Source organism: Setaria viridis, chromosome 1 (assembly GCF_005286985.2).
Source record: "Setaria viridis chromosome 1, Setaria_viridis_v4.0, whole genome shotgun sequence".
NCBI classification, from domain to species: domain Eukaryota; kingdom Viridiplantae; phylum Streptophyta; class Magnoliopsida; order Poales; family Poaceae; genus Setaria; species Setaria viridis.
In genome coordinates this window covers 25,460,140-25,476,669 of record NC_048263.2, presented here as the reverse complement: position 1 = coordinate 25,476,669, position 16,530 = coordinate 25,460,140, and the positions used below count along the sequence as shown (strand labels likewise).

Below are 16,530 nucleotides of genomic sequence, written 5' to 3'. Positions count from 1 at the left end.
TTAAAGAAGTCTTATGCTATTTTTTTATTTTAGTTATCCACTCTAGTCCTCTTCCGAATAAGTCAAACTTCTGGAACTGTCACTTATCACCAACACATGCAGAGAGAGGAAGCCCCATGCCACGATATCTGCTGCAGATCCACACATTATTTGGTCAAAACTGAGAAGCCACTCTGCAGCTGTGTCTGCGTTTGTCAACTGCATTTTTCTAGAACTGGTCTGCATTTGCACGCTGAAACTTCTACTGACTAGGCTGTTTGGACACGAGATGCTAAGATCCTATCGGATGTTCAGATGCTAATTAGAAGGATTAAACATGAGCTAGTTACAAAATTAATTGCATAGATGAGTCTAATTCGCGAGACGAATCTATTAAGACTAATTAATCCATCATTAGCAAATGGTTACTGTAGCACCGCATTGTCAAATCATGGACAATTAGGCTTAATAGATTCGTCTCGCAAATTAGACTCCATCTGTGCAATTAGTTTTGTAATTAGACTATGTTTAATACTCCTAATTAGTATCAAACATCCAATGTGACAGATGCTAAAGTTTAGCGGGTGTTCCTAAACACCCCCTAAGGTTCAATGGCTGGCTGCTCAAGTTGCATCATAAAATGTCAGCTCACCTGTGCAATTTGCACTGGCAAGGTTGGAGGTTGCAGCTCCAGCGGTTGAGCCGCCAACTGCCTGACGTGCTGTTGATTCAGCCTCGGTTGGCAGGTGAGGTAGGCATGCCTGTTCTTCACCCTCGCCATTGCAGTTGCAAGCCGTTGGCTGCGTGATCCCCATGACGGATCAAACATAATGGTGCTCTCTGAATGAGGTTCAGTTTTGTGGTGAAACCAGTGCCTTTTGCAGTTCATTGTCTTTCTGACGAGGCAGTGCTGTCGGTGTTTTTCTTTTCCTTTCTCGCGATTGCGTTGTCGAGGATGAAGCTTTTCCAACAAAAAAAAGGGGTGCTCTCATCTGCAACGTTGACTATACTCCTTCCAAAGTGGGGAAAAAAAAGAAAGTGGGTGTTTGGATACCATGTGTTAAATTTTAGCAGTGTCACATCGAATGTTCGGATGCTAATTAGGAGGACTAAACATGAGCTAATTACAAAACTAATTGCACAGATGGAGTCTAATTCGCGAGACGAATTTATTAAACCTAATTAATCCATCATTAGTAAATGGTTACTGTAGCACCACATTGTCAAATCACGGACTAATTAGGCTTAATAGATTCGTCTCGCGAATTAGACTCCATCTATGCAATTAGTTTTGTAATTAGCCTATATTTAATATTCCTAATGAGTATTCAAACATCCGATGTGACGGGTTAGCTCTGGCCCACTGGCACGTTGAGCAAAATGTTGTGGTGTACTGGTTCTGTTTGACACGATTAGAGATTGTGCAGAATCCGCTTATTAGAAAAGGCCTGTGAACGTTAGCAATTCCAGTGTTTTTTTTAACATCCTTTCCATTTTCAATCGGTGCACTTCCTCACATGTTGACATCTTCCGGACAATTTTCTGTACGTGAAGATCCTCTGCTCAATGTCAGCGGTGTTAAATGTTTTTTTTAGGTAAAGCGGTGTTAAATGTTAATCACGCGCCCGCGGAGGTTTTTGACTTGCTTTATATCACCAAACGTTTTGTCAGTCGCATCGTTAGTTCGTTACCGAGGTTGTTGGAAATTAAACTTTCAAGTACGGCGCACGACAAGGTAGACTCGACACTGAGAGCGATGCCTTTTCTTCGATCTGAAATGTAAAATCGTAGACTTTTTATTCCGTTATTAAGCTAGGTAGAGCGCTAGAGACAATCAAATTGAAATTGCTGGCCTTTGTCCTCCATTTTTTTGGATGAAATCATGGAAACGTTTCAATATATGTGTTCTATCTAGCTTAATAACGGAATAAAAAGTGAAATCCTAGACTTTTTCTTCGATCTGAAATGTGAAATCCTGAGAAAAACATGCATTTGGACCTGGCCCATTGGATTTGCCAAGATATCTGGGCTGGTTTACAACAGCCTATGTGCTTTGGGCCATTTCCGGTCTAGGCTAGGATTAGAACTTCAGCCCAAAAAAAAATCCACCCACTGTTGATAAAACTGTGAACTTATCTAAAAAAACCTCTAAATTTACTGAATAATCATGTGGAGATCCATGAACTAAAGTTTTAGTAATCTTAAACATATAATCTTCGAATTACATATAAGAAAGAATATTGGAGGTGAACAAGATATCGTAATAGTGATAAAATAATCTCTCCGTTTCACATAGTTCGGAGGTACAAAAGCTGGGTGATTTTCTACAGAATTGGATTGTCTTTCCCGTTATTAATCGGCTGTATTAGGTACACTTATGTGATGCTATTTCAATAAATATTGCTCAAATATCATATCATCTCTTTTCTTTACACAGGGCGTATAAGAACGGGCAAGGTCAAACTTTATAAAGCTTAAGGAAAAAACTAGTCAAATTATATTCAGGTTTAGTTTTTAAAAATTGTGCCACTAGTCAAGAGAATCGGATAAAATAATAGGAAAAAGCCCCTCCCTGTTCACTTTGTCCATCCCTGTGGTGAACCGCCTAAATTAACATGGCTAAAGCACACTTAAGTCGCTTAACACGCGATCATGTACTTTAAACAAGTTGAATTTGGTCGTCCGTCGGATTTCATCCGATAAACCACTTAACTCAGGATCGAGAAAAGCAGAGCTCACACGAAGGTGAGTGGTTTCAGAGATTACAATAGTCCATTTAGATTAAATAAGTGCATCAAATTATTACAACATCGAGTTCCAAATTCAAACATAGTTTGTAGAGTTTCAAGCAGCAGAAATAAATAGGCGGAAGCTAACGTCGTTGCCGGATATCATGACGAAGCCGATCATGACATCAATGATCCCGATCCTCGTCGTCCGAGGAGGGATCCCACTCGACCGTCCACCCAGGAGGAAGCTGGGGCGGCCAAGTGCCACTTGCAGCAAGCTCAGCGGCGTCAGCATCACCTGAAAGAGATATGCCACAACAAGGCTGAGCGACTACGCTCAACAAGACTTAACCGACCGGTAGTACTATTCCACCAATACCTAGACATGCAAGCTTTTTTGGCTAGAGGGGTTTATTTTTGCCAAAAGCAACTAGTGTAGATCCTTACTTTCATATTTTAGTCACAAATTCTACGTTCATTTACCAGTCTAAGTTAACAACTATACTAAACAAGCATAGTTTCCAAACAATTAGTGCAGATAACCATATTAGATCATCATCATCTTTCATTTTTACTCAGTGTACCATAGCGATCAAGTAATCCCAAACGGTGAGAGGCAGACGAATTGATTCGAATTTCTTAACCATGCATGGCGAACCTAATCCCACGACATCCGCGCACCACGAAGGGTCGCTTCATTTGTCACCCGTCCCCATCAATTCCTAGACCCGTGTCAGGCCCACTTCTCTTGGTACATGGCTCCAAAGACCCGGCCTCTGCCGTCCTATGACCACACTTGTCACCACATGCGGCCGCAAGGGAACTCCGTTCCGAAGACAGTGGAACGATCCGCTCACGTTCCAGTTCAATCAGGTACTAGGCTTCCCTATCCCATACTAGGTATGAGATTAGTACTTTCAAACACTTGATCACGAACACTATCACATCTCGACTTTAGTCCAATTTCATGTAGACAGATGGGGCAAACCACCGAGTACCAAACATAAGCCTGACCCCGTCCATCATCCTTATAGTTACAACATAAGTAAAGCAATCAACTCCTATAACTCGCGAGTGATAGGAAATCACTCGACTTTTACCGAGTCCTATTAAGCATTGCAACTACTCGGCCTATCATACTAGTGTTCAGATCAAAGGACACCAATTCATGCATCTACGATTTCAAGCAATTCCTATAAATGTAAATGCATAATCAAACATTCAAATATGTTGCAAGTAGTTAAAGATAGGAATTTATGCTCCGGCGCTTGCCTTCACGCGGGGAGGTAGCAAACGGGTCTTCGGCTTGCTCGGGCTCGGCTCCGATGGGCTGCAGATCGGCTACGGCTCCTTCTGGCGTCAGGTGAAGCTCGTAAGTCTTGTCAGCGAGGTTCAGCTCTACACGATGCAATGCATCAAGTTAAAATCCCAAACTTTCTCATAGGATGCAAAACACGAGTTAGTACTGAAGAAGAAGTTATATAAGGGCCACATTCACCTAAACAAGGTTCTACACCTTCTTTATTTGCATAAGGAAGGTGGGGTGTGGTACAAGTCTGGGGTTGTTTTGATGACGATTGTGTACATATAAACACTTACTTTATTAAACTTTAGATTAGAAAGTTATCTTATTTATGAATGTTCTTTTGTACCTCTTCCAATATTACCTTTAATACCTTAAGGTAGCATATGCTTAAATATTTTATAATAGAAACCATAATGAAACTGGTCATGAAATTTTAACAGTGAGTTATAGGGGTGATACAGATCCTTTGATGAATTTTTCACAAGTTTTAGTGAAGGGCATTTTTTCTATACATTTACCATATTTATTCTTCCCTAAACAGGAAGGTGATTTCTCTTTCTGTTTCTGGTCAGTTCCATATTTTTCCGCAAATGATATTATACCACTGACTTATTCCAAAAGGTTTCATATTTTTATCATTTCTGGTTTAATTATTATGCAAAAAGGCAAAAATAAGCTTAGATTTCCATGGCAAAACTAAACAGAGAATTAAACATCTGATCTGGGCTCCAAATCATTTTTCCAAGCTTCTACTATCTGAAACAAACACTTGAGGGTTGGATTTAACTTTTAGCATTTTTCTATGATTTTTTATGATTTAAATAGCTTAAATAAGAATTAAAACACATAACATTAATTCTAGAAGTGACATGTCCCAAAAGTATTTTTATTAAAAACTACACTTTATACTGAGCCTTGCAAAATTGGTTTGACATGTTTCTAATTTTCTATGAGTTTTGGTGAATTTTCAAAGTTAAACATATATTCAGCCGATATAAAAAGATAAACCGCAGGAAACTTACGGTCTAGTCCCTGGGTCTACGGTTTAAATGCGCAAAGGCCCCTGGTTTTTGCACTAAAACCCCTAATTTGATTTTCTCAATCGCAATCGGGTCCTTGGGTGTGGGCGGCGGCGGTCGGCCAAAATTCCGATGACTCGCTGGCGGCCTTGGGGTGGTAAGGGGCCGGGAAGGCTTATGGGCTCACCTTGGGCTGGTTTGAAGCAGTTGGGGGCAACGGGGAGGCTCGGTCGAGGTAGAACGCGGTGGCGGATAGCGTGCGGCGGCGGTGGCTAAGGGTGGCGGTGTTCCGGCGGCGGTGGCACTCATCGTGGGCAACAAGCAGGCTCTAGAGCTGCGGGAGAAATAGGCGAAGCGGCTGGTGGTGTCGGCGAGGTGCGGGGTTGAGCAGAGGTGGGGGCTCCATGGAGGACCGAGCGACGAAAGCGAAGAGTGAGGACAGGGGAGCTTCGGCGAGGCAAGGGCGAGCGGGGAAAGGGCACCGGCGGCGCTGGGCTTCCATTTATAGGGCTAGGGTGGAGCGGCGAACGAGGCAGGGCCGTGGCTCTGGCAAGTGGGACCGGAGGAGAGTTGGGGCGCTGATGCGGCCATTAATGGCGGCGACGCCATTGGCGGACAGAGGGGAGAGGGTGGCGCGACAGGCGAGGCGTGCAGGTGTGGGCGAAACGAGTAGGCGTGCGCAGCGACATCGGCTTTGCCGGGACGCGTCACTGGCAAGGTGGGGAGGAGTTGTCACGGTCGGGGCGGCGGTTGGCGGAGGTGGCGGCGCTCTGGCAGGCGGGCGTGGGGGCGCGCATTCGACAGAGCAGCGGTGGGGCGTGCCCTTGGGCGGAGCAGGGCGCGGCACAGGCAGGGCAGGGCGACCGCGCGCTCACTGGGTGCGGGAAGGCGCGCGCCTTCCTATCGCGGCTGGAGACCGGCGAAAGCGCTGCGCCGGTGAGCGGCGTCCATGCGGCGGGCGGCGAGCGAGGCGCGACGCGCGCGTGCGTGGGCACGCTCTGGCCAAGGGATCCGTGGGATCGTTTCGCCGGGCCGATTTCTAAGCGCGAGATGTCCCAAATCTTGAACCGCACAGCATTAACTCCCTTTTCAAAAGTTGTAGTTCTCAGACCAAAGTCCAACTTTTGAAATTGAACCAAGTTCAAATTCATGATAGATTCGGAGATACAAAGTTCCAAAGTTTGGAGGAACGCTGGTTTTTCGGACTTAGAGGAAATCTGCGGCCTGGCTATTTTTAAGGTGTTTGGCTGACTTGAGCTTCAGTTTTGAAAAGCTTCAGAGGCGAATTGGACTAGATTCCAATTGACAAAGTTGTTGTATAAGCTTAGTTCTCAAACTCTTATAAAGGATTTTTTTGATGTTTGATTCAACTTTTGAGATATAAGTTCATGCCAAGATGTAGGTTTGATCTGATTTCTAAACTTAGTCTAGATTGCAATCTTGGACTGAGTTGACCAAACTAGGTGACTTTGACCTCAATTTTGAAGGATTTTGGGGCAGATTTAGAACTTACTCCTTTGATAAAACTTTAGTATAGGGCTCAGCTTGAGTTTATATTGGACATTTCAAAATAAAGAGCCCTAAAGTCGGGACTTCAACTGTTTTTCTTAATTTAACACAGATTCAAATTTTAAGTTTTTGAAGGACTTCTGCTCATATTCAAGAAAAACACCAAAATAAAAGTTGTTGGGAAAGTTGAGTTCTACAACTCTTAGTTGGACTAATTTTTAAGTTCTTAAGCAAAAATTTAAGTTACTGTTTAAATAGCGGTTTATCTTGTGAGGGGCAAAATTGTCTTTTCACTTGTCTTCATCACTGTCAAAGATCTTCTTTAAGTGCTAATAACTTTATTTAAGATTTAAACATGGCTTAATTAAGCTAGGTTGTTACATCCTCTAACGTAAAAGTTGGCTTAATTTAGTCCCTCGTTCTATTGATACCGGATCGATTTAACCCCTAAACAGGATTCACATTTGATTTTGCCTAAGTGGCATGGTTTTAACCGATCTCTAATCGTTTTGACCGCCATGTAATCTAGAGGCTAATAGTGTGACGTGGAAACGCTGCACGTTGTGTCCCAAGCCAAGCCGATCGGAGCCGAAGCGTTGTCGCACGTCTGAACTAGCCAGCGCCCATCCGTCACTTGCGCACCATTCGAGCCGAGCCTGGTATCACGGGCTCACAACCGTGGATGCATCTCGTTAGTTGTAACTTGTAAACTGGAGGCTCAACCGAGCAGGCTCATACTAACGTGCAGCTGCAATAAAAAGGCAAACAAGGACAAACTGAGTAACTGACCAACCAGTCTTAGCTATTCTACATTATTTTGCATTTACAAAGAGCCACACAAAACCAATGAAAAAGCACCATTATTCCTTTTGCATTTAGAAATTGCCAAACAGATACATAACTTCTTAATTTCTAATACACTTGTGAAACATCATTGTAGTGCCGTCAGTAGAAATAGGAAAACATGCAGTATTTTAGTGCTATCAGGTTAACACTCTTAGACAGCACACCAAAGCTACCAAACACTTAGGAGGGATGTATAGAAGTTCAAAATATCACAAAACAAATTACAGTTTCTAAACCTAAGTCACTGTCAGTTCACGGCTTCATATTTTGGCTTCCAAAACACTATCACTTTCAGTTGATAGCCTTCGGTTGTCATTTTCACCAATAGCTATCATATTAATATGAGGCCTAACACGTACATAAGTGGGAAAATGGTAAAATGATCGTAACTTTAAAACTTTTGGTTAACGGTTTTGGTTGACTTCTTCCTTTGTATGTGCTCCGGTCTATTAATTGTTTAAGTAATATTGCCACTCAAAGATAACGATGAGAACCATGTCCACAATGAAACCTTAATGCCAACATACATGGAATATTGTAGTTACTCTCAAACACTTTTCACTTGCAGCATTTAGTAGTTGCATTCTTTCTTCTCTTACTAACCTGGCACAGCAAACCCATCATAGTTAGTAGAGAAACAAGGCAACAACAAAAAACAGAACAAAAGTGAACAAGAAACAAGGCAACACAAAAAAACAGAATATTGTAGTTACTCTACTCAGTTTGCTATTGATCAAGAACTTAGTCTAGTCTAATATTAGTTTGGCAATGTTTATCAGCTTTGGCTGCCAAAAAAGGAAGAAGAAGATATAGTAGTACCAATGACACTAGTATCATAGTATGAAGTAGCATACAAGATTCAGGAAAGATCACTAATCATCCAAATAAACCTACAGGCTGTACCAAATAATGTACTCTGAAGAAATAATGCATGTGCACATACATGTAATTTAAGTCGATCGAGTAATTGGCATCTACATGCATGAAAATTCACTTACCATCAAGTAACTCCACTATTGATGTTAGCAATTCGAGAAATTGGAATCAGTGATTACATTAAGGAAAGCTAACAAGTTTAGGAGCTAACTAAGAGCAAGACTTGCGGTTAGTCGATGGCCATATGAAGACCGACAAAACTAAAGAAGGTGTTACTGACGAAACTGAATTTGAATCTCTACGAACTACATTCGTGATAACTAGGATGGCAAATTTGCAAAAGAATCTCAGTCAATCCATCCCTCCAACAAATTAGCCTACCCACCATGCATTTGGAACCCTACATAATCTCAATTAATAATCAATCTCATGAAGAACTTGCCCTACCCACCATGTATTAACAATCCTAGCTGACTGTCATCCAATATTGCAGAAAAATCGGCACCTAAATTTCGGATCACTCACCTCAATCCTGTTGTAGTCCACGATCCATCGGCGTCGTTCCCATGGTCCAGTTCCTTTGATGGTGGAGACGATGAGCAGCGAAGAACAGAACCAAGCAGGGAGAGATGGGTGCAATGGGATGTGGTACTTGGGCGGCTCACATCTCGTAGGAGTTGAGGCGATGTGCCTCGGCTTGGTGATGGCTTGCGCAAGCCGTTTCTACGTGTTAAGCAGTGACAAAGCAAAACAGCTCAGCTCAGGCACAAACCTACTACGTCACACACCCAAACGAGTTTGACACCGGTCAAAATCACGCCACGTAGGCAAAACCGAGCGTGAATCTGCTTAAGGATTAAATTGATCCGGTATCAATAGAAGGAGGGACTAAATCAAGGTAACTTTTACGTTAGGGGCGGGATGGACAAAGTTAATATACGTGCAGCAGATCCACGTCGGACATAGTGCCACGGATCGCTCACCGCCCGCCCGGACCGGTTGGCAAGTGCAAGTGGCGGGGGCTTGGAACACGGCGGACGATGCATGCACCTGACGGTTCCGTCGATGATGGGCACTCCCGCTAGCCCACTCCCCGCCGTGTGCCCGTGTCCACCTGCCGCATCGCCCGGCCCCGCCGCCGCCCAAGGCGGGCCCCCTCCTCTTCCCTTTCGACATGCTCCTCCGAGAAATCCCACGCGCGCCGCACGCGCCGCCGCGTGCCCTGCGCTGCGCTCCACCCGGCAGCCGCTCCTCGACGCGACTCCGCAGTCCCCACGGGGCACCCCACCAGTCCTCCCTCCGTCCATCCGCAAGTCAGCGTCCGCCGCCCCTCACATGCGAGCTACTCGTAAAAAGGCTAGCAAAAAGCACAGGCAGCGCCCGCACACCACCAGCGATCGACAGATCGACGACCGACCTGCGCCCCGCGCGCCGCGCGAGGTGGTGATGAAGGACGCGAAGTGGCCGCACGCGGCGGTGGGCGATCGACGACCGGCCTTCGCCCCGCGCGCCGCGGGGGCGTCGTACGCGCTCCTCGCCTCCTCCCCGCCCGCCAGCGTCGGCAACAACGACGGCTGCTCGCCGCACTGCCCTCCCGCCCCCGCGTCCGACGACGACGGGGGGCCCGCCTCGCTCGACGCGGCCGTCGCCTCAGTCAGACCGCCGTTCCAGCAGCAGCAGCCGGCGCAGCAGAGGAATAACGGCGGCCCCCAGCTCGGCGTCGCGGACTGGCTGCTGCTGCAGCGGCAGTCCAGCGGGAGCAGCGTCGGGGGCGACGACGGCGAGGGGTCCTCCACGGCTTCCACCCTCGCCAACGCGGCGGCCGAGTACAGGGACAGGGGCGACGCGGACCGGCCGCCGCCGAGCAGCAGCAGCAAGAGCTGGGCGCAGCAGGCGGAGGAGGCCTACCACCTCCAGCTCGCCCTCGCGCTCCGCCTCTGCTCCGAGGCCTCCTCCGCGGCGGACCCCAACTTCCTCGACTCGTCCTCATCCACCGCCGCCGCCGACCACCACCTCCAGCACATTGCGTCGCCCCAATCCCTCTCCCACCGATTCTGGGTCCGCACATCTCTCTCCCTCTTTCAGTTACCACATCGCTGTCGGTAATGTAGCGAATGCCTGAGTGATCCGAGTCACCACCGCGTCGTGCGCAGGTCAATGGCAGCTTGTCCTACTCCGACAAGGTCCCGGACGGCTTCTACCTCATCCAGGGGATGGATCCCTTCATATGGACGCTCTGCAACGACGTGCACGACGGCGGCCGCGTCCCCTCCATTGAGTCTCTCAAGGCTGTCAATCCCACCGAGTCTGCCATTGAGGCCGTCATCGTAGATAAAGTGGCGGACTATGAGCTGAGGCAGCTGATAAGCATGGCAATGGATGTTTCTCGGAACCGTGCCGACTCCAAGGAGATTGCCACTCGTCTCGCTGGCTTTGTGTCCGCAAGGATGGGGTGAGTAATGCAACTGCCCGTCTCATTTGGTATTGGTACACTTGCTGTCTATCTTACGGGCACATTTCCGTTGAAGGGGATCAGTAGCAGCTACTGAGGAACACGAGTTGGGTCCCCGGTGGAGAGAGACTGTTGGGTTCCTGAAGATTAGCTCAGGGTCTGTTGTCCTTCCAATTGGAAAGTTATCAATTGGCTTTTGCTGCCACCGAGCGTTACTGTTCAAGGTGATCTTGTTTTGTGCTTATAGATTGTGTGCTGAATAGATGTTGACATTTCGTTACATTCTTCATCTCCACTTGCAAGAGTTTATGGGATATTGGGAGGAAATTGTTCTTTTCTGTGATGGAGTTGCTATTATTCCTTTGCCTTAAGATTTTAACAGATCTTGTGTGTCATCCTTGCTCTCTCTGTAAAAGCTCTTATTGTTATTGTTAATCAAATTATATTGATCCTTTTATAGCTGAAAAGATGCCCACCTTGAAGTATCTTGTATCCATTTTGTATACTTCACCATTTCATTTTTCATCACCCTATTTGTTCCTATTTCGTTTTCTTCCACTGATCCTGTCTTCGATCTTTGCCATATAACAAAAAGACCCTGGCGGACTCCATCAATCTCCCCTGTCGCATTGTGAAGGGATGCAAGTACTGCAAAGCTGGTGCAGCCACATCTTGCTTGGTGCGCTTTGGCCATGACAGGTTTCTATCTTGACAAAAACTCTACATTTGGTTTACAAAGATGAGGATACAAAATAGTTTAAGTGAAAGTTATCCTGTTCTTGCGCACATGGTGATACTTCTCGTCAAATATATCTGAAAATATTTAAAATTATGATCTAAATGATATACATAATGCCTCTCCCCTATAACTTTCTTTTGTGAAACATAGTCCAGACACAACCTGTGCTGTAACTTTGGGTTTCTTTAACCCTTCTCTTCTTAATATATCGATACGCAGCTCTCCTGCGTGGTCGAGAAAAAAAGTCCAGACACAACAGATGCTGACATACATGCACGCGCACTCACTTATAACTGATTTTGCAGAGATACATAAGCATGAAGCTGGTATGCTGATAGTATCATACTCGTTCTAAACTGCTTTAAATTTTTGATGAGAATGTGAATACAAAAGCACAGTGGGCTATGCATTCTACAAAAGAAATATAGAGGGATATTCTGCATTTTTTAACTGAAGTTAGCTATTCATTGTTTAATTCTGTTTATATTCCAGCTATTAGAAGATGTAAATGGTGCTTAATCAGTTCTTCCTTTAATTTATTTCCTGATGACAGGGAATATCTAATTGATTTGATAGGGAACCCAGGATTCTTATCTGAACCAGACTCCCTCTTGAATGGACTGTCATCTATCTCGGTTTCTTCACCATTGCGCCCACCAAAACATAACTCAGTTGATATTGCCGACAATTTCAAATCGTTGGCCAAGCAATATTTCCTTGATTGTCAATCGCTAAATCTCATGTTCAGTGATCCAGCAGCTGGTATCTTTCTGCACACTGAACAATGTAAGATTCAGGATCTCTTGGAAATGTCATCTGATATATATTTTATTATTTTAGGAACAGTTATCGACTTAGATGAGGCTATGGGATCAAATCTGGGTCCAAACACATCACATGGAACAAACAGTGATTGTCAAGCTACCTTTCCTCATCTTAATGCTGGTGCACAACTTGGTAGTCAAGATGAAAATTTTATGATGCAAAGGAGGTAGGCAGCTCAGATTTCTGTCTAAAAGGAAAGTTTTTTTTTTTGTCATCCAAAGTTGATTATATTAAAATCTTTTTCAGTTTCCCAGAGGATACTCAGTCTGGACTAAGTGATCCCTTTAGTGATATGTCTCTTGACATAGAAGACTTGATCATCCCATGGAGCGAGCTTGTTTTGAAAGAAAAAATTGGTGCAGGTGTGTCTCCTGTAAAATTATGTACTTACCATCTGTATTTAGGTTTTATTCTCCTTGTTACAGTATAATAACATGCAGTTTTCTATTGCATTATGCAACTCTTTTGGCCAAAATTTAGCACTTCAGCTGAGTTGAGGTTTTCACGTCCTGTATTCCTACAAGGGCATGTCTTGACAATAAAAAACATGTACAAAGTCCTCTTCATCAAAATTTAAATGTTTTTGTATTTATACTAATGAGAGAAACTTCCAGGTTCTTTTGGTACTGTGCACCGTGCAGATTGGAATGGCTCGGTATGTATTTTTGTCACTTATCACAAGCATGGCGTTGCAGTTGGGGTTAATGGATATTCTCTATATCTCTGTAAAGACATAAACACAGTATTTTATATGGAACATGTTAATTATGTTGGTTACAAACTTAGATATTCCTGATGTTTCAGCTGCTATTAGCCATCATTTTAGCATTCAGGACACCAAAAACCTTTTTTTCTCATTAAATCAGACAAGGGTGGAAGAATTATATTAACATGATTACTTTGTAACTCAGGATGTTGCTGTAAAGATCCTAATGGAGCAGGACTTCCACCCAGAGCGTCTCAAAGAATTTCTGAGAGAGGTATGAGAGGGCAAGACTGCATCTTGCATACATTTGAATCGCATAATTCGCATTGGACTTCATGGCTATCTCTGCAGCTAACAGAACCGATTAAGATGTCAGAAACAGCATTCTGAATGTGTCCCAATATAAATAGATTGTGCGATATACCCTACGTATGACTAGATGCTTATTCGGAATTTCAGAATAATTTTCTCCTTTGAAACTAATGTCCAGTGTGTCCTTTGAATATTGAATGCTTAAGCTGTTGCCTCATTGAAGAATCATAAATGTACATTGATGTAGTAATAAGATGTTTGTTTGCCATTTACTGTGTTGGGAATTCTCCTTTGTAGGTTGCAATTATGAGAAGTTTGCGACATCCAAACATTGTTCTTCTTATGGGTGCTGTTACTCAACCACCTAACCTTTCAATTGTGACTGAATACCTATCAAGGTGTGCTAACTTCAAATATACCATATGTTGTGCTCTTACAAGTAATCTTAAGACTGCAGGACTTAATCCGTTTATTTTCTTTGTGCAGAGGTAGCCTGTACAGGCTTTTACACAGGCATAGTGCAAGGGAGAATCTGGATGAGCGGCGGCGCTTGAGTATGGCTTTTGATGTGGTAAAAATTATTTGCAAATAGCATCTAGTGGAACTGTGGCTACATGGGAAAATGTGGTTTTATAATGACAATCAGATTGCATGGTCTTGGTTAGGTTCGCATAGCTATCAATTTCATTTTTTATATCTGAAGTCCGTGGGTAATAATTCAAAATGGAATATGGTCAGAATATATAGCAAAAGGATCATATATGAAATCTGAAATGTATTGGACTGAAGCATGGCTACATATGGTAAGCTGTTAGCAACCATAAAGGGTTGTGAAACGGTTATACTTATACCACTACAGCACCAAAATTGTGCAGCAGCAGTTGCACTGCTGCCACTAGCCTCAGTCAGCTATATGTGGGCTGTGGCAGCATGCCTATTCGAAACAGCGGATGAATCCATAGATACTTTCTTCAATACATAATTTACTTTTAAAAGAATGATGAGTTGATCTATGCTTCGCATAAAGCTGAAAGTTGACATTTCAATTGAAATTGAAGGAACTCATTTTTTAATGTTCTTTACCGTGTGGTCTTGTTTGTATAGGCAAAAGGGATGAATTATCTTCATAAGCGCAATCCTCCAATAGTCCACCGGGACCTAAAGTCACCAAACCTGCTGGTTGACAAAAAGTATACTGTGAAAGTATGAACTTTCTGTTTTTCTTTTTCTTTCAATAGGACAGCATTTGTCTTCAATTACTTAAAATGACATTTTAGTATTAAAATTTCAAACCTGATGATTCCTCATTTGTTTCCTAATCTTCCTGCTATAAGCTATCGTATTCTGTTTATTATGATTAGGTTTCATCAGAGGAAAAAAAATATACTAGAATAAAGCTGATTTTATTTTTTATGGCCAACTTTCTAATATAATCATTGGCTACCTATCTAATGAACATCTTCTCTTGGGACTTAACCAAAGTAACCTTGCAATTCTGCAGGTCTGTGACTTTGGTCTCTCCAGATTGAAGGCAAACACTTTTCTGTCATCTAAGACTGCAGCAGGGACTGTAAGTTTTGAGTTTTTATTTGTTCCGTTTCATATGTTTTATTTTGGTTAATCAAACCCATGTGGTCAAATGTTTTTCTGTCTTATCCAGCCTGAGTGGATGGCACCAGAAGTTCTACGTGATGAGCCATCAAATGAGAAGTCTGATGTTTATAGCTTTGGTGTTATCCTATGGGAGCTCATGACATTGCAACAGCCATGGAGTAATTTAAACCCAGCTCAGGTTTGCATCCCTTGTTTTATGCATCACATGAGTGTTTTCTAGATTCAGAAATACTGGATTGAGCGAATCATGTTCCATTCTACGTTTTTTTTTTCAAAAAAAAAACAACACTCTAGGTGGTAGCAGCTGTTGGTTTCAAGGGACGAAGGCTTGAGATTCCAAGTAGCGTCGACCCAAAAGTGGCAGCACTAATTGAGTCCTGCTGGGTCAGGTATCTAGTAACATACTTGCTGTTACTTATCTTTTCAGAACTCAATTGATCAAAGTTATTTTGATGCATCGTGTTATTTTTATTCTCAGAGAACCCTGGAGACGACCCTCTTTTGCCAGTATCATGGAATCCCTGAAACCACTCATCAAGACACTGCCACCCAATCAACTACCGGAGGAATAGTTGCAGTCCTGATGACACAAGCTTCTGACATCTTAGCCAGCAAAGGTGACTGGCTTATCCTACTTGTTAGGCGTAGAGATTCCGATTCTGGTTATTATAGTTATGTTTGTGTTCTGAAATTTATTCAGGTTATAGATCACTGGTTATTATAGTTATGTTTGTATTCTGAAATTTATTCAGGGTATAGATCACACAAATTGCTGCACTGGTCATATTCATCAAGAGCAGCGTGGGTTTTCATGACAAGATATGTAACCATACTACATTGTAATGTACATAGAAAAATGAACAAGCTCTGAATAAATTCCACCAGTTTAGTCCCAACATGATCTTCACTATTGGGCATCGCTTGATTTCCTACCTCCTTGCCACGCTAAATTTACTCCCTGTGGAATCTTAACTGGTGCAAAATGTATGGCGCGAGAGAGTTTTATGAATAGGTATCATTCTTTGCTTCGTGCGGTGGACGTTTGCTTGATATATTTTAGCTCTTTATTATGTCAGTGACTTTGTAATGATTGATGTATAGACAGGCTGGAATATTTTCTTGTTCCATCATCTGAAAAGTATCAGCCTCTGCTGTGGATCACACATGTGATTTGTTTGCTTTACTGTATGGCTGTAGTCAAGAATATACGACATTTTTCACTAATCATTTGTAATGATCTAGATAAGATATTTTTTCAGATATTGATAATAAAAGGTTTGCCATACAAGCGGGTGTTTGGATCTTTAGTTCTGACTAAAATATATGTCATATCGAATATTCGGAGGTTAATTAAGAAAATTAAATATGAGCTAATTATAAAACTAATTACACAGATGGAGACTAATTCACGAGATGAATCTATTAAGCCTAATTAATCCATCATTAGCATATGTTTACTGTAGCATCACATTGTCAAATCATGGACTAATTAGGCTTAATAGATTGGTCTCCATATGTGCAATTGGTTTTGTAATTAACCTATGTTTAATACTCCTAATTAATATTAAATATTCGATGTGACAGGAATTTTAGGAGGTGCTAAAAAACAAACACCCCC

The 16,530-nt window shown here is 43.1% G+C and overlaps 1 protein-coding gene across 4 annotated transcripts; it reads left to right on the top strand.

Annotated features, from left to right (window-relative positions):
* Positions 1–9,317: 9,317 nt before the first annotated feature.
* On the top strand, positions 9,318–16,077 carry LOC117862043 (serine/threonine-protein kinase CTR1). Of its 4 annotated transcripts, XM_034745561.2 has the most exons (17): positions 9,318–10,322; positions 10,418–10,716; positions 10,793–10,940; positions 11,312–11,415; positions 12,009–12,217; positions 12,296–12,446; positions 12,527–12,642; positions 12,895–12,935; positions 13,192–13,260; positions 13,596–13,696; positions 13,785–13,869; positions 14,403–14,501; positions 14,800–14,868; positions 14,959–15,090; positions 15,207–15,301; positions 15,391–15,529; positions 15,665–15,808. In XM_034745561.2, exons 1-16 carry the CDS (start codon positions 9,330–9,332, stop codon positions 15,482–15,484), a joined length of 2,805 nt encoding a protein of 934 aa, XP_034601452.1. In that variant the 5' UTR covers positions 9,318–9,329; the 3' UTR covers positions 15,485–15,529; positions 15,665–15,808. The 4 variants fall into 4 exon arrangements, 3 of the variants coding, with proteins under 3 accessions (XP_034601452.1, XP_034601459.1, XP_034601443.1); XM_034745568.1 differs by having other exon boundaries at positions 12,302–12,446; positions 15,391–16,077; XM_034745552.2 differs by having other exon boundaries at positions 15,391–15,808.
* The last annotated feature ends 453 nt before the right edge of the window (positions 16,078–16,530 follow it).